The 21,936-nt window shown below is 46.2% G+C and overlaps 1 protein-coding gene and 1 long non-coding RNA gene across 2 annotated transcripts; one reads left to right on the forward strand and one right to left on the reverse strand.

Annotated features, from left to right (window-relative positions):
- Positions 1 to 1,703: 1,703 nt before the first annotated feature.
- PLEKHF1 (pleckstrin homology and FYVE domain containing 1) lies at positions 1,704 to 16,228 on the forward strand. The gene is made up of 2 exons (XM_079988928.1): positions 1,704 to 2,221; positions 11,723 to 16,228. The coding sequence occupies exon 2, from the start codon at positions 11,736 to 11,738 to the stop codon at positions 12,543 to 12,545; it is 810 nt and encodes a 269-aa protein (XP_079845054.1). The 5' UTR covers positions 1,704 to 2,221; positions 11,723 to 11,735; the 3' UTR covers positions 12,546 to 16,228.
- Positions 13,582 to 21,246, reverse strand: LOC307223152. Its single transcript, XR_013841995.1, has 2 exons — positions 16,692 to 21,246; positions 13,582 to 16,656 (listed from the first exon to the last, which is right to left on the reverse strand). It is a non-coding gene; the product is annotated as an uncharacterized lncRNA (long non-coding RNA).
- Positions 21,247 to 21,936: the final 690 nt, after the last annotated feature.

The raw sequence follows: 21,936 nt of genomic DNA on the forward strand, positions 1-21,936 counted from the left end.
TCCCAAAGGGCAAATCTGGTTCTTCCTGCCTTTCTAATAAATTTAATAGGCTTATTTGCCAGCAAATCAAACAGTGCTTCAGTAGCTGGTCTTGCAACTTCTTCCCCATGCTTGGGAATATTGTTTTTAATACTAATAATAATAATAATAATAATAAATATGCCACTTTATTGAATTTATTGAGTTTATTAAATTGAAAGTTTGCCCACTGCCTACCTTTTAAAGATGATTGAAAGATAGATAGCTAGATGATAGATTAGATGATAGATAGATAGATAGATAGATAGATTAGATGATAGATAGATAGATACCCAGATGACTGCTGGGTGGGGGAGTAGGTTTGTGCCTTCATAAGCACCAGCCAGTCATAGGAATACAGAAAGTTGCCTCATGCCGAGTCAGACTCTGGGGTCAATCTAGCTCAGTATTGTCTGCACGGGCTGGCAGAAGCTCTCTAGCTTTCAGGTAGGGGACACCCCAGCCCTACCTGGAGATGCTGACGATTGTACCTGGGACCTTCTGAATGCAAAGGAAATGCTCTATTGCTGAGCCACGGCCCTTCCCCACTAGCTTCTGTGCACAGTTTGCCTCTGCCAAAAAAAAATGCAGAATTGGTCTCCTCTTGTTCCTGGAGAGAAGCTGGTTTGTTACCACAAAATACTTCCTCTCACAGCAATCTGATCACTCAAAAGGTGTGTGTTTTACTACATCTACAGCCCTCCAAATGCTATAATGCTCATCTCTGACTATTGCTGGCTAGGGGTGGATGGGCTCTGCTCCAAATACACAACTGTTGACTGGGAAGTTGGTTTTGGCCAAAGTCTTCCCAGGCTCTGCACTGGCTCTAAGACACCATCTGCTCCCAGGTGGCTTTCCCACTCCCTTCCTATCTATTTCCTCCCTTCCTAGATTCCTTCCCAGGGAGGATATGTCAGCATCTGTTACTCTCCAGATAGGGTCTGACAAAGGTACTATAATTTCCCTCGATCTGGACATCGACAGAAGTATAGTGTCCAGATCAAAGGAAGTGATAGTATCATTCTATTCTGCCTTTGTCAGACCACACCTGGAGTCCTGTGCACAGTTCTGGGCACCGCAATTTAAGAAGGGCATTGGCAAGCTGGAATGTGTGCAATCGAGGGTCAACAAGATGTTCAAGGGTCTGGAAACCAAGCCTTATGAGGAAAGGTTGAGGGAGCTGAATATGTTTAGCCTGAAGAAGAATGACTGAGGCGAGATATGATAGCCATCTTCAAACATCTAAAGGGCTGTCACGTGGAAGATGAAGCAAGTTGTTTTCTTCTGCTCCGGAGGGTAGGACCCAAACTAATGGCTTCAAGTTACAAGAAAGGAGGTTTCAACCATTAGAAAGCATTTACTGAAGATAAGAGCTGTTTGACAGTGGAATGGATTCCCTTGGAAGGTGCTGGAGTCTCTTTCACTGCAAGTTTTTAAACAGAGCTTAAATCTGTAATGGATGCTTTAGTTGTGACTCGTGCATTGCAGAGGGTTGGACTAGACGACCCTTGAGGTTCCTCCCAATTCTAAAATTCTATTATTCTTCGATTTTCCGTTACTAGCAGAATGCAAAGTTTCCATGCACCGCCCCGCCGCTTTAAGTCACCCTTGCTCTTTTTTCTTCCTTCCCTTCTTTTCTTCTTGTTTTTTCCCCCGCTCTCTCTTTTTCACCCGCCCAGCCAAACTCACCAGGCTCCGACTGCGCCCTCTGATTGGCCGCCGTTGTTTTCGGGGGCGTGGCTACGCGTGGAATGCTGATACTGAGCGTCCCAGAACCGGACGGTCCTGCTTCGGAGGCGGCCTGTTGATTGGCTCGTGACACTTACGGAAAGCGGGGAGAATGGAATGTTGGGGACTCTGAGCGTTCCAGAGATACTTTGCTGTTGTTGTTCCATTCATTTTTTTACGCAGCCGCGGATGCGAAAAGGGAAAGAAAGAAAAAAGTAGGGTGAGATTTTGCAGGCGAAAGTCGCCTACTCAGAAGTAGGCTCCATTAAATTCAATGGGACTTGCTTCCAGGGAAGGGTAGCGTTGCAGCCTCAACCTAGATCCTTCTGCGGAGGCCCTTCTGGATTAAAAATCTTTGGAATTGCACTTTCTGCTGCGAGAGGATCCCTTGAAGGCGGATTCCCAGGCGTCTCTTGGCGGGATCGACGGACCCGGGGACCCGGTTGGGACAGGAACCAGGAAAAGTCACGAGGAGGTACATTCATCTCTCTTGGCTCGACCGCGCTCTCCGCCTTGCACGACCGTAGGCGGGAGAGAAGCGCTGCATGGGGGTGGGGTCTGTGCGAAGGGTCTGTGTACTGTAGCGTCTTTCTACGGGGCTTTGAATTCACCGATCCTTTAAAGTTCCACATACTTTGCAAAACTGTTGCGGTGCCGGCGCCGGACCTGAGAGCGAAGAGCCAGTGCGCTGTTGTAATCTGAAAGGGGCTCTTTTAAAATGCGATTTCCGCCCGTGGGAGCGGCTTTCAAACTTCCATCACGCCAACTCTCTGTGTCCGCTGGCAATCGAAATATACATAAAGTGACGCTTTTCTTCTTTCAAGAATGTACTTGAAATGGACCTAAATGACCTCTTCGGCATGCCTCATGGGAAGCGATTTATAAATGAAATTAATATTATTATCATCCATGATGATGATGATGATGTTGCTTACTTTGTTTTTAAATTATATTTATTTATTTATTTATTTATTTATTTAAGTGTGATGACAGGGACAGCTGCCAGATTATAGGAAGGGGATGAGATTCTGTAAGGTGGAGTGGTGTGTGTGTGTGTGGAGAACCTGTGACTTTCCAGATGTTGATGAACTCCACCTCCCTTGAGCTCCATCCAGCCTGGCCAAAGGTCATGGTTGATGGGAGTGGTAGCAGCAGCAGCAGCAGCAGCATATGGAAGCTTCCACAGCCCAGCTCTTAGGTTTGGGTGTGTATTTAGTGGCGATGGCAGGAATCCTTCAAAGCATGTAGCTGGTGCATTAAGAAATAGTGAAACCAAGAAGTGCTCCTGTCAGTGTCGAAACAGCCAGGTGACTGTCAAATGTGAGTCAACAGCAGGAGGCTCTGAAAAGGAGGTGAGGCGAGTGAAACAGCTGAGGATCTTGACGCAACTCTACATTATTTGCTCTCACTGTAGCATGACGGTAAAGCCCTCTCTGTTGGTGTCATAGAGAGGATTGATAAGGAACTTCTACACAGGGCCTGCTTGACTTTGTTTCTCATTCTGTAGCACTCCTGGGTCTTGACCCGTAGGTGGCATCTCTACCTATAACCATGCATTTCAAGCTGGCTGCTGACACCGTCCCCTCTGCTTCCTATATTTCATCTGTCACCCTTTCCCCCAGCCTACTAAAGCAAGAGGGACTTCAGCATCCCCCCACCCCACCCCACAAATGAGATTGGAGGCAGGTAAATGACAGGGACCACAATGGCTTTAAAAGAGGATTGGGCAAAGTTGGGAAAGGTTCAGAAAAGGGCAGCCAAAATGATCAAGGGGAAGGAGCGAGTTCCCTATGAAGACAGGTTGCAGCATTTGGGGACTTTTCAGCTGAAGAGCAAAGGCTTGCAAGAGGCAGCATGATAGAATTTTATAAAATTATGCATGGCATGGAGAAAGTGGATAGAGTGAGGTTTTCCTTCCCTTTCTCATAACACTGGAACTTTTGGACATCGAATGAAGCAGCATGTTGGATGATTCAGGACCAATGAAATAAAGGACTTGGTCACGCAGCACATAGTTAAATTAAGGAACTCTCTGCCACAGGAGACAGTGATGGCCACCAATTTGGGTGGCTTTAAAAGAGAATTGAGACAAACTCATGGAGGAGAGGGCTATGATCTGCCTGCACAACTGGAGGCAGCAATTCTTCTGAATACCAGTTGCTGGAAGCCACAGGAGGGGAGAGAGCTCATGTGCTCCAATCCTGCTTGCTGGTTTCCCACAGGCATCCGGTTAGCCACTGGGAGAACAGGATGCTGGACTAGATGGGCCATTGGCATGAACCAGGAGGTTCTTCTGGTGTTCTTATGGACCCCTTTTCCTCTCTCCCCCCCCCCCATCTTCTTTTCTCTAGGCTAAACCAACCCTAGCAGAGTTGAGGCTGGGTGGAGAGGAGAGGAGGATGGAGGCAGCATAATAATCAGAGCCTTCTGTTGCTGCTGAAAATGAAGATTTGTTATGGCAGGTGTTTCTCGTGGACTTGAGAGTCCACTTTGTCAGGTGTGTTTTGCTTTCCTTGGCATAGTGGTGGAAGAAGAATGGTACTGAACACTGGCCAAATTAGCCAGGAAATGTAAAGCTTAGTCTGCAGAGATCAAAGGTGGGTAAAGATAAGCGCAGCCATGCAGCCAGTTGATGCTCTGGTCTCTGTCTCTGCTCATGTGGGAGTGAGTCAGTGCTCACTCTTTTTAAAAATAAACAATTAGCCACCAATCAGGGTTTTCAGAACAACAACAGCATTTGACACAGATGGATCTCACTAGGAAAATGGCTCTAGAGGGCTTGGGCCACAGACAGAGAAGGTTTTGTGCCACAGTCCCAGCCTCTAACATCTGTGCAATCATGAGGCAGGAGGTCTGGAGACAGCCTGCTCCCATTTGCTGTAAGCAGATGGGCACCAGTGGGGTAACTGTTTGGGGGCTTTGCAACCAGCCTGTCAGGCTCACCCTCCCAAGCACGACTCTGTTTCAGTCCTGTGCAACTTCCACGGAGTTTCTTCTGAAACCAGTGGCATCCCAGGCAACAGTTTACTCCCCCCAAAGGTGGCCAACATCAGATGCTATTAGTCATTGTCTCAACTGCAGCACAAGAAATGTTTGTGTCAGGGCTTTGCTTCTTGAGTCATTAGATCTCTATAAACCAATGCCTGGCCGCCCTTTCTTTGGAAGTAGCGTCTCCACTAGTTTCTACAAGTGAGACCTGCAACAAAATGTTGCAGCGTGGAGTATGCTCTGTTCAGCATACCAACCATCTCCATTCCCTGTCTCCCTCTCCATCAGCAGTCAAGGCAGCGTTTCATGGCCATGGAGCATGCCCAGTTGGAATGGTGTATCCTAAAATATAGGAAGCTACCTTATACTGAATCAAACCATTGAACCATCTATCTCAGTACTGTCTGCACTGATAGGCAGCAGTTCCCCAGGGTTTCAGGCAGGGAACTTGCACTGCCTGGATATGCCAGGGATTGAACCTGGGACCTTCTGCATTCAAAGCATATGCTCTGCCACTGAGCTATGGCCCTTCCCTAACATTACTGGGATGAACACTAGGAGACTGTGCACCTTCCCATGTCCTAAGAGTAACAGCTATCAGTGGGAAGAATGCTCCCAATTTTGCTAAAACGACCAAATATTTTGTGTTCAGTTCTTGCGACAAGAAGGTATGTTTTACTCTTCAAGCATTTCAAAAGTTTTTGTTCCATGTGACAGGATAGTGGCCCATGGAAGCAAAGTTGTTTGAATCCCCGCCCCATTGAAATCCATGTAACAAGGCTGTACGCTTACTTTGGCCCCATTGAGCTCAGTAGGGTTACCTTTAAGACAGCATGCAACAGAATTGTACTATTAAAGTGCTTAACTTTGGCAGCAGGGGGTTCAAGATGTGCTCTGCAGCAGTTAAGACCCATGACTCCAACTAAGCCATACTACCAACTAAGTAGACCCACTGAAATTAGCCATGTCCATTGACTTCAATGGGCCTACTCTGAGTAGGGCTAGCAGTGGATACCATCCCCAGTTTTCCCGTGTGTGTGTGTGTGTGTGTGTGTGTGTCTGTGTGTGTGTGTGTGTGTGTTAACTAAGGTTCTTGGAGCTTTAAATCACAGCTGCAGCCTTGACGAAAGACTGTGCCTATCACCTAACAGCTGCAAATGATTGCTAAAAGCCAGTGCGAAGGAGCTAAACTTGCTCTCTGAACTGGTCAGCTGTCTGCTCTGAAAATTTGCTGAGTCACAATATTGTTTTGCTTCAGAGTTCAGATTCCTCTCATTCCGATCTTGTTCTTTTCTGCATCTGCATTATTTCCAACCTTGTTATTGAATTTGTTCCAGGTTTTTTTCTTCTTCTTTGAAACTGGCAATGGGTTGTTTTGTGGAGGCCAACAACCTCTGCACATTTTGCTGTTATCCATGAACTGATCCTGCCGCCTTTCCTGGGTGAATCACTTCAGTTCTACCTTTCACCCAGTTCTTTCCCCTAGAAATTGCACAATGTAGGAAAGTCATGAATGTATTGGGTGCCTCCCAGTGGATTCCTTAACCAGGATCACTTCTGTCGCTGCAGGCTTTGAGATCAAATCACTTCTGAAGAGCTCTGCAATGGTTTCATTTTCATGTTATATTACACCTGTGTCACTCGTGAAACGATTACTTGTGAAACTATTTGGTTGTTGTGGCTTCTAAAGAACCCTGGGAGCTACAGATGTTATTATTATTGTCATCTACATGTATTTGCCCCTTTTTACAAAAATAAAAGCCTCCAAGTGACTTAACAATACAGCAGGATTTTTTTTAAAAAAACCAACCAATGCATCATAGAAGACACCAGAAATGTTCATCTGATATAATATTAAAGAAAGCCCTTCCCATACCCACCTAAATATGAACCCTGCTGCAGGGGCCAGCTTGGTTACCAAAGGCCAAAAGTCAATGAAAAGTGCTTAGTGCCTAAACACTGATAATGACGGGGCTTTTCCTGTGGAGAGTGTTCCACAGATATAGGGGGCCACCACTGAAAAGACCCCCTCCATGGTGGATTAAGCCAGGAGAATTACAGATAACTAAATCCAGGGGCTTTTAGTGGGTGAAGTCAAAGGGATTAATTTTCCTTCATAATCTCTTCTGGAGTGGGGGGTGGAGATGGTCACTTCCTTACCATAAAATAATTAAGAGGTGGTCAAGTGGGTGCATCACTCCTCATACATTGATACTCCCAGAAGCTCAGGGTGGCATACACAGTTCTTTCTGTTTTATCCTCACAACAACCCTGCAAGGTAGGGTAGTCTGAGGGGGGGAGAGAGAGAGAGAGAGAGAGAGAGAGAGAGAGAGAGAGAGAGACTGGCCCACTGTCACCCAGTGGGGCTTCATGCCCGAGTGGCGTGGGGAGTTTGATGCTCATAAAACCATAGAAATGTAGAGCTGGAAGGGACCTCAAGGATCGTCTAGTAGTTCCACCGCCTGCAATGCAGGAATCGCAATGAAAGCATCCATGGCAGATAGCTGTCCAGCTTCTGCTTAAAAGCCTCCCATGAAGTCTTCAAGTTCTTAGTCCAGAGCTGAGTCTAACCTCTACTCCACACTGGCTCCTTATAGGTGACAAAACACATGAGAGGAGAGCTGTTGCCTGTGTAAGCTTTCCAAACACTGACTGGCTGGCTGGGGCCAGTGGATTAGGTGACCCCTTGGCCTGACCCAGCAGAGCTGCTCTTTACATTTATGGGGAAAAGGTTGGTTTTGATGGAACAGAGAAAGAGGGAGGTTTGCACCTCATTGCCATCCTGGCGTGGAGTTCCAAGTGGCTTAGAGCTTTCCTGCTAAGAACCCTTTTGCTTTTCATCCTTGGTCTCCACCAAGGGGTACAATTAATGCCGCCCTGTGCAAAGCTCGGGAACATTTTGCATTACAAGACAGAAGTCCACAGAAGAGTCCTGTGAAACTAATCAGCCCCGCGGATTCTGTGATGAAAGGTTACTAGAGGCCTCCTGCCAAGAGCTCTTATGAAAACAACCTCTCGCTAATAGCTATGAAAGGTTGGCTCCAATGGTCCTTTTTATATATATAATTGGAGTTTGCTGTTCTCTGCTGTGTGTTCCCACTTCAAATGGGCACCGAGATCAGAGGTACTGTAGTTTTTAGTTTTCTTTCCTTTTCATGCTTCTCCCTCCCCTCCTGTTCTGTAGTGTGCAAAAGTCATTATGTTCATAAAAGAAGCAAAGCGACTCCGTGGTGGCTTTTAGTTTTGTCTTTTAAATATAAAACGATCACGCTGGCTGATGGTGGGGCAGTCGGTCCTTCACTATTACAGACTGATCCTCAAAGCAACTCGGCAGTGCATTTGTTTCTTTTCTTAAAAAAAAAAAAAGCTGAAGAAGCTTCCATGGTCCTTAAGCTGAACAGCTCTTATGCGCACTTATAAATCGCTGCTGTTTCTAATCACCTACAGTGAGCACAAAATTGCCTCCAGGCGAAAAGGCGTTTTTTGTGTGAAATAAAAGTGGTTCTTAATCATAGAATTGTAGAGTCAGAAGGGACCCTGAGGATCACATGGCCCAGCCCCCTGCAATGCAGGGATCTACATCTGATGCCCCATGGCATCACAGATTCCTTTTTGCAGGCTGTTGGGGAAATAAAACATGGCTGTAGTCGTGTGTGGGCTAGTAACTTTTGTAGGCCTAAGAAGAAGAGTTTGGATTCGATATCCCACTTTATCACTACCCTAAGGAGTCTCAAAGCGACTAACATTCTCATTTCCCTTCCTCCCCCATAACAAACACTCTGTGAGGTGAACGGGGCTAAGAGACTTCAGAGAAGTGTGACTAGCCCAAGGTCACCCAGCAGCTGCATGTGGAGGAGCGGGAAATCGAACCCGGTTCACCAGATTACGAGTCTACCGCTCTTAACCACTACACCACACTGGCTGTTGGATCATCTAGTCCAGCATCTTGTTCTCACAGTGGCCAACCAGATGCGTGTGGGGAAATCCACAAGGAGGATTCAAGTGCAAGAGCACCCTCCCCTCTGGCTGTTTTCTGGGAACTGGTATGCAGAAGCAGTGCTGCTGCTTCCAGCTGTGGAGGTGGAGCATAGTCATCATGGCTGGTAGCCATCCATAGCCCTCTCCTCCTCCATGAATTTGTTGAATCCTCTATGAAAGCCATCTAAGTTGGCAGCCATCACCGCCTCCTGTGGGAGGGAGTTCCATAGTTTATGTGCTAGGCTTGTCTGGATGGGCTGCTGTTGCATAAGAGGTATGCAATAAACCTTCTTTGGAATAAATTGGCAGGTAGGTATAGGCCATATGGTTCTTGGGAAGCAAAGATTTCCACAAGTGAAAATAGATTGGGATAGACAGGGGTTGCCTTCTCCTATAGCACACACTGCAGCTCATGAGCATTGGGGAGCATTTCAGGGGGGAATTGACTTTCTCTCTCTCCCTGTAGGGGAGAGGTGAGGGACCTGTGGCTCTTCAGGTGTTGCTGAACAGCTCCCATCATCTCTGACCATTGGCCATTTGGGCTGGGGATGACGGGAGTTGAAGTCCAACAACATTCCCTGTCCCTTCCTATAGCATGCTGCGGTCTATGGGGGCTGACTTCGTGGCGAGCCCCTGAGTTGGGTTAGGCTTTCTTTTTTGGCTCCTTCTCGTTTCTTGGCCCTGCTTAGCTGTTCAGTTGGACCAAAATACGATTTTAGTTAATTTTTATAGAAAGTTTAACAAAGTGAAAAGAAACAACTGCCCCACCACCAGCTCACATTAATAATACAATGACCATCAATACACCCATCTCAGTTTAGGCACGCGAGTCAAGATATGTCATATAAATGTCCTGATAGATATCCAAGCCAAATCAACATTCACAAGAAATGAGTTCAAATGTGGCAAGGGCAGTGTGGTCCTCAAGATCATTGCATAACAGATTGTGGGTGTTTCGTTTTTTTCCAGGCTGGAAGAATAAGGGAGTTCTGGAACAGTCATGAAACTTTCACAAAATGTAACACGAGCCTCCTAGCTTAATTCCTGGGAATGTTGATGCAAACACAGTTTCACTGAGTTTTGTGGGCCCTCCTTGAGAAATGTAGGGGAAATCTCTTCCCATCAATAGTGACTGGTACATTCTTGAGCAACATCTAACAGACTGCATTGTCAACATGATCATTCTAGCAGTTTTTAAAACAATTGTCATTGCTAGCACTTTCTCCCTTGCTGTTGTTTCCTCTCTACAAAGCTCTTGTGTGGTGTAGCTGTTGCACATTTTGTGAAGGGAGGTGTCTTGGATATTGAATTTTCAGGGTTATTTTTTATGCTTATTTACAAAGTCATTGTAGAAAAGGAACCTGGCCATGGCATGACCTTCAGTGCTTTGGAGCTGTGTGTTCCTTGGTGAATGATCTCTTAGGTTACCCATTGTGTGTACGTGCAAGAAAAAGCATGTGCTCTCTGTGAACTTCATTTTATATGATGCCTTTGGGAAATGACTCAGTTTCTTCATACATGTGAATGTTTGGCCTGCCACTAGGGTTGCAAAATCTTATTTTGTTCAACACAAGGCAGGACAGTGTGGGTGCACCCTGCACTGCTCATGAACATTTGCAGAGATGTTGCAGAGATATTCACAAAACCATGCAGCTATGACCCTTCCTAGACTGTACCACTTCAGACTGCTGCTAGGGGGACACATTTGAATCCTTCTCCCTTTCGAAAGCATTTTTTTTTCTCCCACTAGGATAACGGGTAAACTAGAGTCTTCTTCCCTGACGTGCTAGATTTCTATGTGTGTGGTGTCCTTGACATGTGGGAATGTCCAAACATGTAAGACACACACACAAACATTCTGCAGTCATATAGTCCTGAAAGGATGGTACTTTCTGATACTGATTACCATGTTTCGCTCGGTGTTTTGGTATCAGGTGTTTGTACATATGTGATCATGCAAGCATAGAATTATGATGGGGGTTGCTGTAGACAAGTAATTCTGGTTTTGTCTTATTACATGGGCAAAGGCACTTTTCAGAGTCTTGACATTTTGAATTCAGCCACTGGGATGTTAAGTGGGGGGAGCGTAAGGTCATGGCACTGACGAGGGAAGATACATAAGCAATAGGCAGTGGCCAGTCTAGGCCATCATGCTGTTCTCACTGGTTAACCAGTTGCCTTTTGGAAACCCACAAATGAACCTGGGCACAACTACATATGAAGGCAGCCCTGTTTAGAGAAGTTTTTAATGTCTGATGTTTTAATGTATTTTTAATATTTTGTTGGAAGCCGCCCAGAGTGGCTGGGGAAACCCAGCCAGATAGGCAGGGTATAAATAATAATTTATTATTATTATTATTATTATTATTATTATTATTATTATTATTACAGTTCTGCAGTTTCTAGCAACTGGTATTCAGAAGCATAGCTGCCTCTGCCAGTGAAGGTAGAGCATAGCCATTGGGCTTAGTAGCCAGTTACAGCCATATCCTCCTTTTGTATAATGTTTTAAAGCCATCCAGGTTGGTGGCCATCACTGCCTCTTGTGGTAGTGAATTCTATAGCCTAGCTATGCACCATGCGAAGAAGTTTCTTTTGCCTGTCCTGAATATTCCAACATTCAGCTTCATTAGATGTCCCCAAGTTCTCACATTATGAGAAGGGGAGAACAGCTTTTCTCTGTCCACTTTCTCCACACCCTACATCATTTTATATGCCTCGATTGTGTTGTCTCTTGCCTGCCTTTTCTCCAAAACAGGGTTTCCCAAACTTGGGTCTCCAGCTGTTGTTGGACTACAACTCCCATCATCCCTAGCTAGCAGGATCGGTGGTCAGGGATAATGGGAATTGTATTCCAGCTGGAGACTCAAATGTGGGAAACTCTGCTCTAAACAAAAAAAGCCCCCTGATTGTCGCAACCTTTCCTCTTAGGGGAGTTACTCCCACTTCCTTGATCCTTTTGGTCTCAGATTCAGCAGTCACAGCTTCTGTTTTCCTTCCTTGCTTCCAGGTGACCTGTCAAGATGGTAGACCATCTGGCCAACACTGAGATCAACAGCCAACGCATTGCGACTGTGGAGAGCTGCTTTGGAGCATCCGGCCAGCCGTTGGCTATACCTGGAAGGGTCCTCTTGGGCGAAGGGATTTTGACCAAAGAATGCCGGAAGAAAGCCAAACCGCGGATCTTCTTCCTGTTCAACGACATCCTTGTGTATGGAAGCATTGTGATCAACAGGAGGAAGTACAGCTCCCAACACATCATACCGCTTGACGAAGTCACCCTGGAGACTTTGCCGGATACCCTGCAGATGAAGAACCGTTGGATGATCAAAACGGCCAAGAAGTCCTTCGTCGTTTCCGCCGCTTCCCTGACCGAGAGGAAAGAATGGATCAGCCACCTGGAGGAATGCATCCGCCACTTGCTGTCCAAGATGGGCCAGCAGCCCCCCACGGAACACGCCGCCCCCTGGATCCCAGACAAGGCCACCGACATCTGCATGCGCTGCACGCAAACCAAGTTCTCCACTCTCACGCGCAGGCACCACTGTCGGAAGTGTGGCTTTGTGGTGTGCGGAGACTGTTCTCGGCAAAGGTTCCTGATGCCCCGGCTGTCCCCGAAGCCTTTAAGGGTGTGCAACCTTTGCTACAAACAGCTGGTGGCAGCGAAAAAGGAGAGCGAGGAACAGTCGAAGACAGCCCATTCTCCTCTGGTTGGCTATGAGCCCTCCAGTGGAGATGACAGCGACAGGTCCGACGAGGACAGAGTGGAACAGTGGTCAGCGGAGGCAGAGTTTTACACGTCCAACACAGCTTGGTCATCTTTCCATAGCTGACCCCTGCATGGCCTTGTTAATTTCAGGGGCCGCATGCTTATTTCTGAGGAATACAGCGAACACACACTTTCCAAAGTGCACTTTTCAGAGGAGTAGCTTTCATCGTGTCTTTTGGTCTCATGTGTTTTCCTCCTCTGTGGTTAAGAAGAAGATACTGAATCAAACTAAAATATGCAAGAGCCTGCTTGTCTCCTCTAAGGCCTGGCCTGCTCTATATATTTGAAGCAGTATCATTCCGCTTCAAGTAGTCATGGCTATGGGGAAGGGCTGTAGCTCAGCGGTAGAGCATCTGCCTTGTGTGCTGAAGGTCTCAGGTTCAGTCCCCAATAGCACCTCCATCTAGGGCTAGGTGAGACTCCTGTCTGAAACTCTAGGAAGCCACTGCCAGTCAGTGGAGACCATTCTGAACTAGGTGAACCCAGTGGTCTGATTCAGGAAGCTTCCTATGCTTCCCTTCATGAATCCTGGGAGCTGTCATTTGTTAAGTGTGCTGAGAGTTGTGAGGAGACCCCTTATTCAATCCACAGAGCTACAGTTTCCAGAACAATCCGTTCCTCTTCCCAGGGAACTCTGGGAATTGTAGAGGTCTCTGCACCCTGAACAAACCACAGTTCCTAGGATTCTTTGTGGAAAGCCATGACTTTTAAAGTGGTACGATACTGCTTTAAATGTATAGTGCAGATGGGGCCTAACAGCGAGTTGTTTTTATTGGCATTTGAGGCAGAGCTGAATTGGACCCCCAACACATCAGGTGTTGAGCGTTGCTGAAAGTTTTGGTCCCTTTGATAGATTTGGGGGCACCTGAAATGTTGATTTTCAGCTTGGGCATTTTGCAGGCTTGGGCATCAAAACGGCACCCACCCTAACTTATGGTCTCTGTCTTTCTTACACCCAGGAGTCAAATTCTGGATCCATAAATCATAAGTTATAAAATCCAGAGGAAGATCCCCTTCAGTTTTTAAACTGACAGCACCATGCAGAAATTAATCAAGGGCTTATAATATGATTGTATAACAAGAATCTAGTTTTTGGGGGGTTTTTAGGCTCTTCACAGAAGGATGCACTTTTTTTTTTATCTGCTTGATGCAGAAGGAGGGTAGGACCTTCTTGACTGAGTAGGGATTGAAATGAACAGAAAAAGTTTTGGAGATGAGCATTTGGAAATGAAGGTTTTCGGAGCAGCTTCGTCATGTGAGCAGATGGCTTCTTAACGGTAGTATTGTATTACGAGTGCTGGCTTATATATATATATACTAAGTTTGGCTTTGCTTCCTGGCCCCAGTTTTTTATTACTGTTGTTTTTATTATTCAAAACAACAAGAGGGACAAATGTTACAGTGCTTTGTTTGTGGGATACACAGGCCTTTTGCAACCAACTGTCATGTTTTCCACATGCAGTAAATCATACAAAAAGCTGAAAACACTATATATGTGAAACGCTAAAAATAGTTTGTAGACAAAAGGTGGTGGTGTGGCTTTTCCTGGAGGTGGGGGAAGGACCCGGTTGTTTCCGCCTGCAAAGTTTTTTTAAGACTCTGCACTTAACAGTTGCTCCCACCTGATGCAACACCAGTCATTGACAGCAGAAAAGCCTTGTTAACATTAATTTAAAAGAAAAGAACTCATTCCTTACTCCAGTAAAATGTAGGTTAACTCTTTTCTGTCGGCGACCGTTAGACAGCAGCAACTTGGTTGCCACAACAAATGTTATATTGGACCTTAATGTCAACCACAGGGTTGTTAGCCTGTTCAGTTACCTTGTTTTTTATACACCTCTGGGGTTTTTTGGAGCAAATATGTTGACTGGCATTTTTATACTTACCGTTTTCTAATCTGTGGGTTTTTATTTTCATTGGTCAATGTGTTTACATCAGAGCTGTTGGTCAACAAGCTTTTTAAGTTAATTAACCAGGCTTTTCTCTCTCCCTTTAATGGATGCATAAAGTTCTGATTTAATACTAAGTGGCCTTAATGCAATTTTCAGGTCTCTTCTTGAAGATTAGCGCATGCTGATGGAAAAATAACACAAAAACACTAGGGCCCCGTTCGACTGCCATGGCATGCTGTATGATACAGTGGTTAGAGTGACGGACTAAGACCTGGGAGAGGCCAGGGTTGAAATCCTCAGTCGACCGTGAAGCTCACTTGGTGACCTTGGGCCCGGCACTGCCGCTCAGTCTCACAGGGTTGTTGTGGGGATTAAATGAGGAACGGGAGAAGAACCAGGTACGCCAGCTTGAGCTCCTTGCAGAAAAAGATGGGGTAAAAATGCAGTGAATTAAAAATTGCTGCAGAGGGCAGATATTGCAGCCTAGTCATACTTGCTCAGATGAGATCAGTTTTGTCTACACCAGGAGAAATCTCCAGGTGTTGCTGGACTACAAATGATTTCTGGTTATTGTCTGCGATGACTTGGACTGATGGGAGTTGCAGTATAGCTACATCTGGAAGGCAGTGCCAGTTAGTACTGCTTTCCAAGGTTTCAGGCAGAGGACATGCTTAGCCTAACCTGAAGATGCTGGGGACTGAACCAAGGACCTTCTGTGTGCAAAGTAGATGCTCTGTATCAGGGCTTGAGAACCAGATCTGGCCAGTGGACCAGACTGTTACCTCCCCCACCCCTTGCACACCAGGTCTGACAGGTGGATGTAGAGGATCCCTTGAGATCACGATGATGTCAGGTGGCCCTTTTCACCAGCCCCTTCCAAAGGGCTAGGCTGTGCAGCGCCTTGAAGAGGGCTTCTCAAGATCTGACAACCAGCTGATCGTTGGGTCTTCAAGTGACCCTTTCAAGGTGCCATCTTTCCCAGAGCTTTGCATAGGCAAATCCCCTTTTGACTGAGGAGGGCATGGGCTTGGCTGAAACAACCCTGTGGGCCAGCTGGAGAGGTCTGGTGGGCTGAAAGAGGCCCGCGAGCTAGAGGTTCTCCACCCTGCTCTGTTGCTCACCTGCCCATGCCCTGGGAATTCTTGTAACATTTGTTGAGAGGGGCAGCCTATGCATAGATGGCTTTACAGTTTGGTAGCAAAGCCCGTGCTCTGCCTGCAGATGGTCGTTGGTCTGAACTGAACCGAAGGCCACCTACTGAAAGCTGTGTGGAACTAATGCAACACCCTATTTTCCATATGTGCCTAAATCCATTACTGGATTGTGGTGGAGGCTTTTTGCCTTTATAATCTGCTTCCATTAGGATATGCACACTATTTAATGGAGCGTGTAATCTTCAAGATACGGACTAATGGCAGGAAGCCACAGTCATGGCTACTTTGTCACTTAAAAAGAAAAGCCGTCCAAAATGAGTAGCTGACCATGTGATTTTGATTTTAAATGCCGTCCGGCCTGCTGTGAACTGAATGGACTCTCCGGGTGCTAGGTGGATGTTTCCAAGTTGCAAAGAAAGAGCTGGAAAAGTGAAGATTAATGAGAAGGAACTTCGCCTGCTTTCCCCTCTCCCTCCATGGAGTTCATTCTTTTCCAACTGACTACATTCCCCCAAGTCCTGTGTCAGCTGAAACAGTACCTCGCCTGCCCTCGCCCATGGAAAACAGCATAGAAATTGGCCAGCAAAAGCCATAACCGAAACAGATGTTTCTGGTTTTAAGGAGCATTTAAAAAGGGGGAAAAAAAAAACCTTTTGTCTTGTTTTCCTCCCTCATGTGGCTCAAATAAATAGCAATAACAATGGCGTGTTTATGGAGTATTGTTCCCATGATGCTTTGCAAGGCATTGTACTTAAGCTAAATGAGGGATATGGACAGCTGGAAGTTGGTTGCATGAATCTAGGCCCCATTCTAGGCCCTGTTCCCAAAAACTCTCACACAAACTGGCCATGTTCTCCACAGAGGAGACACAAAGGCCACATTTGCACCATACATATAAAGTGCTGTGATGCCACACTCTTCTCTCAAAGAGTTCTGGGAGCTGTAGTTTGCTCAGGGTGTTGGGATAGTTGTTGGGAGACCACTGTTCCCCTCCCAGAGCTCTCCATGAAGAGAGACTGATGGTTAAACCACTCTGGGAATTGGAGGTCTGTGAGGTGAATACGCAGCCTCATAACAACACTGCTATTCTTAACTAAATTTTATTTATAAAAATATTTGTATACTGCTGCTGCGTCGTGTGTGTATACACACACACACACACACACACACACACACACACACAATGCTGCAGTATGTATATATGCAGTTTACAGCAGTAAAACCACACTAATGAAAACCATATTTTAAAGTTAAACACAGACATCAATGAACCATTGTTGAAGGATGTATTCCACCTGCAATAGGCCTGGTGGAACAGAAAAGTTTTCAGCAGGTACTTAAAAGTTGGCACAGAAGGTGCCTGCTAAATCTCTAAGGGCAGAGATTCCAGGTGACTCTTTGTCCACAGTGAACGAGGATTGTATTCACTGCACACCCTCACCCCAACTTGCTTTTTAGCTTGTGTTCTGGTGAGCTGCAAGTGAGGAACACTGGGCTGAGCTGTGTGTGTGTGTGTAGATTTCAGTGTGTCACCCAGGGAATTTTTGCTGTTTCTGCTCCAGAAAACAGACGACTCTTCTGCATTCTTGCCACCACAGTAGACGCTTCTGCATTCTAGTCCTCAGCTGCCGTCCATTCTAGAAGTCTAGAAAGCCATAGAAAACAGAAAGTGTTCCTACTTGTAGTTGGTTCAACAGCTACAACCATTTCTGGACCGGGAAAGCTTGGCCACAGTGGTTCCTGCACTGGTTGCTTCAAGGCTGGATTGCTGCAGTGTGCTCTGTATGGGGCTCCCCTTGCACTTGGTCCAGAAGCTGTGAGGTAGGTTAGGCTGAGAGACAGCGACTGGCCCAAGTCCACCCGGTCAACTTCAGGGCTGATTGGGAGATTTGAATCCTGGTCTCTTATGACCTAGTCTGACACTAACCTACTACACCACATTGACAACATTTTCTGAATAATTTTATATATTTCTATTAAAACGCATGAGACTGCCTATATTAGGTGCTAGGTGCTCTGCAATAACCTTTCCCTCACAGCGCTCTACTGCTTTGCTGTAAGGGCCCCACCACACACAAATTGTGGTTGGCTTTTGCAGCATGAAGATCAGGAGGGGCGGCTTGGCAGAGATATCTCCTTATTACTCATCTCACCTGATCACACTCACATTCAAACAAAGCCACAGGAAAATGGCCACAGAAAAGAATGAAACAAAGATGGTGTTGTGGTTTGTAGGGGGGTGCAGCATTAAAAATACTTCTTTGTATATGCCACATACAAAGGTGAGGTTTAACAAACAGTTAGGTCAAAGGTTAAGTGCTTCCTGTTAAATGCTGATTGAAAGTAGTTTGTTAAGGGTGCTGAGAATTGTTAGGAGGCCCCTAACGAGGTTGCGCAGTGGCAGCTTCCATCAAGATCTCACACAATCTTGCAGAACTCTAGTGGGGTATTGCGAAGCTTTCACAAGACCTCACTGAGCTCTGCACAATCTCACGAGGTCTCACTGAAAGCTGTGTGATCCTGGTAAGCGAGGCTTGGCAAGGGGGCAGCACTTTCCTGTTTCACCTTTGGCAGTGAAATGGGATGGATTGCCCCTGCCTTGAGAGTCACAGATTCTTCATCCCTGGTAGACTTGAAAGTGGGGGGAAGTAGAGATGCATTCCGACAGGAAGCCACATCATAAACATAGAACTGCTTGACTCTGGAAACTCAACCTTGAAATGCATTTACTTATCAAAACCAGACTGGTGTCAGCTCTGGAATATTTTTTTTTTCTGAAGTGGTGAGACATGACTGTTCTTCAAAGCTAGGAAAGTAACAAAGCACAGTTTTGTTTGAGAGAGAAAGAGCTGAGTGCAGTTTCAGAACTATCCTTTGTTGTATGCTTCCCAGTGACAGTGTTGGAGGCGCTCCAGCCACAAATGACAGGAAAACGAGGCTCCCTTGCCTACGGAGCGATGAAACCCAAAGCTTTGGCCTTCCAAAGTCAACAGAAAGACATTGCAGAAGAAAAACAGCCGCTGTAAGAGCAGCAGAAGCAAAAGCTCCGCAGCAGGAGATTAGATGCTTTGACAAGTGGTTACTGTAAAATCATTGTATTGCACGATTTTGCACTTTTTGCAGAACTTCGCACTTTTCCACATTTGGCAACGTTTGTGATTACTGCAAAATGGATTTAAAACTAAAAATGGGGGTGGGGAGCTTTTGATCTTCCTTAAAGATCTGTGCCCAGATATTTCTTCCATGTATAGGTTCACATATGCAGACAATTTGCTATAGGCTCTGTTGGGTGCTACAATCAGAGCAGGGGCCACCAGGCTCAAGGGTGTGAGTGGTAGCTCCCTGAGCTGTGAAATTCCCTCAACACACAAGTGTGTTGGACACCTTCACTATACAAGTTTCATCATATGCTGAAGGCATTATGTCTTTACCCTGACCTTTGGCATTTGAGATTTATAGTTTTAGGACTCGCCCTATTATTGTGATCATCATTTGTTTTAAAATGTGTTTAATGCTGTAATTTATGTCATTGCAGTAAAACCTTAGGGTGGAGGATGGCTAAATAATAATGATAATAATAATTCTCTCATACACATAGTAGCCACTGCATAAAAATTGAATAAATGCAACATTAGGCTTCATGAGTAGGACCACAGTTTCTATTCAAGTGGTAGGAAGTAATAGTTCCGTTTTGTTCTTCACTGGTCAAACCTCATCTTCAGCATCATGTCCAGTTATAGGTCCTTCTCTTTTAAGAAGGATAGAGATAAACTGGAACATGTTCAGGTAGGGCAAGAAGGATGACCAGGGGCATGGAAAACAAGCTGTGGGAGAAGAGGTTGAAAGGACTGGGTTGATTTAGCCTAGATAAAAGAAGATGGAGGAGAGAGAGAACTATGGGGTCTATAAGAACATCAGAAGCACATACAGTAAGGCCAATGTCTCATCTAGTCCAGCATCGTGTTCTCTCTTGGACCAGCCAGATGCCTGTGGGAAACCAGCAAGCAGGATTCAAGCTCATGAGCACTTCCCTGGGTTTTCTGGCAACTGGTATTCAGGAGCTATTGCTGCATCTGACTCTGGGGGCAGAGCATAGCGATTGTGGCTAGTAGCCATTGATAGTCCTCTTTCTCCACGAGTCTCCTAACAACCTTCAGCACCCTTAACAAACTACACTTACCATAATCCTTTGTGGGGAATACATGGCTGTTTAAAGCATGTTGTTGTTTAGTCGTTTAGTCGTGTCTGACTCTTCGTGACCCCATGGACCAGAGCACACCAGGCACTTCTGTCTTCCACTGCCTCCTGCAGTTTGGTCAGACTCATGCTGGTAGCTTCGAGAACACTATCCAACCATCTCATCCTCTGTCATCCCCTTCTCCTTATGCCCTCCATCTTCCCCAACATCAGGGTCTTTTCCAGGGAGTCTTCTCTTCTCATGAGGTGGCCAAAGTATTGGAGCCTCAGCTTCACGATCTGTCCTTCCAGTGAGCACTCAGGGCTGATTTCCTTCAGAATGGATAGGTTTGATCTTCTTGCAGTCCATGGGACTCTCAAGAGTCTCCTCCAGCACCATAATTCAAAAGCATCAATACTACTGCTTTAAATGCATGGTATGGATGCGGGCTGTGTCACACAAGCTCTTGTACCTGTGCGGAGATGGCATGTGCCTGTGTTTGGTGTGAACAAGCTGCTTCTCATCACCACCCAAGTTTCAAATGGAAACCAGAAGTAAGGGCTATGTTCTACTGTCGGATTCTTCCTCAGCCCATGATCTCTCTGTCTCTCTCTTTGAGCAACACATTGTTTCTTCCAACCACAGTGAAGTGAAAGAAAGCTGCTTTCTGTAGCTTGGCTGTGGTAAAATTATTTTGAGCCTCCCAGTGGCTTTGGAATCCCACAGTTCTCTCTTGCAAAGTTTAGGATGAATTAAAATTTTATCTTCCCTGAGTTTTTTTATGCAGCTCTCATAAATCACACTTAATGGGGGGTATTAGCAGAGAGTTAACGGCAATTAAGCGATGAAATGTGTGTATTCTGGCTCGGAAATGTGGAGAAACACATTGATTTTTATGATCTCTTGAAATGCAGAGATGAAAGCTTCCTTCCTAATTAAAGACAAAATAGATTCAAGCTGCCAAAGCAAAGACCACTTCCTCTCTCCTCCCTACCCTTTTGGATTCTTACATTCCTGATAGCAGAAGCTTGATGAAGGCAAAAGCTTTCAGTAAGCCTAAGGAATGGAACTGCCATGGATAAAGGCACTCTACCTCAGAATACCAAGTCATGCAGACACACACATGGTGGCCATAGTATCTGCATCCTGCTTGCAAGCTTTCCAATAGCATTTGGACTCCCTCGGAAGTTGGTGGATTCTCCATCATTGGAGTTCATAGAATCATAGAATCATAGAGTTGGAAGAGACCACAAGGGCAATCGAGTCCAACCCCCTGCCAAGCAGGAAACACCATCAGAGCACTCCTGACATATGGTTGTCAAGCCTCTGCTTAAAGGTAAAGGTAAAGGTACCCCTGCCCGTACGGGCCAGTCTTGACAGACTCTGGGGTTGTGCGCCCATCTCACTTAAGAGGCCAGGGGCCAGCGTTGTCCGGAGACACTTCCGGGTCACGTGGCCAGCGTGACATCGCTGCTCTGGCGAGCCAGAGCCGCACACGGAAACACCGTTTACCTTCCCGCTGGTAAGCAGTCCCTATTTATCTACTTGCACCCGGAGGTGCTTTCGAACTGCTAGGTTGGCAGGCGCTGGGACCGAGCAGCGGGAGCGCACCCCGCCGCAGGGATTCGAACCGCCGACCTTTCGATCGGCAAGCCCTAGGCGCTGAGGCTTTAACCCACAGCGCCACCTGCGTCCCTGCTTAAAGACCTCCAAAGAAGGAGACTCCACCACACTCCTTGGCGAAGGTTGGATGGTCATCTGTCAGGGGTCTCTTCTAGCCCAATAGCTGTATGATTCTATGATTCATCCTTCAACAGGCTTCCTTCCCACTGCTTGATAAGCCTGAGAGCAATGTGAGAGGAGCAGAGAGAAGGGATTTCTGCTGGAACAGAAGCAAGCAGCAGCAGCCACTCTATCCATCTGCCTGCTAAAGTTCGGCTTGACTCCGTCATACTCAAAGCACCAGCAGGTTAATAACTGTCACTGGAACAGATGGTTTCTCAGTAGAAATGTGCACCTCTCCACCGCCCGCGACATACGCACAGTTCTTCAGCTGTTTGCTAGAACTGCTGGCACAGCGTATCTTGGGTTTCCAAGGCAACACCTGTGTTTTTGGCACTTGGCACTGACATTATGCAGCTGATAAGAGGCACCGTCTTAAGAGCCTCAAGGCAGACTGCTGGGGTGGCAGGTGGCCGCTCTTCCACTCTGCCTCCCAACACACACACACAC

This window comes from Podarcis cretensis, assembly GCF_951804945.1.
Source record: "Podarcis cretensis genome assembly, chromosome: 8".
Classification (NCBI taxonomy): domain Eukaryota; kingdom Metazoa; phylum Chordata; class Lepidosauria; order Squamata; family Lacertidae; genus Podarcis; species Podarcis cretensis.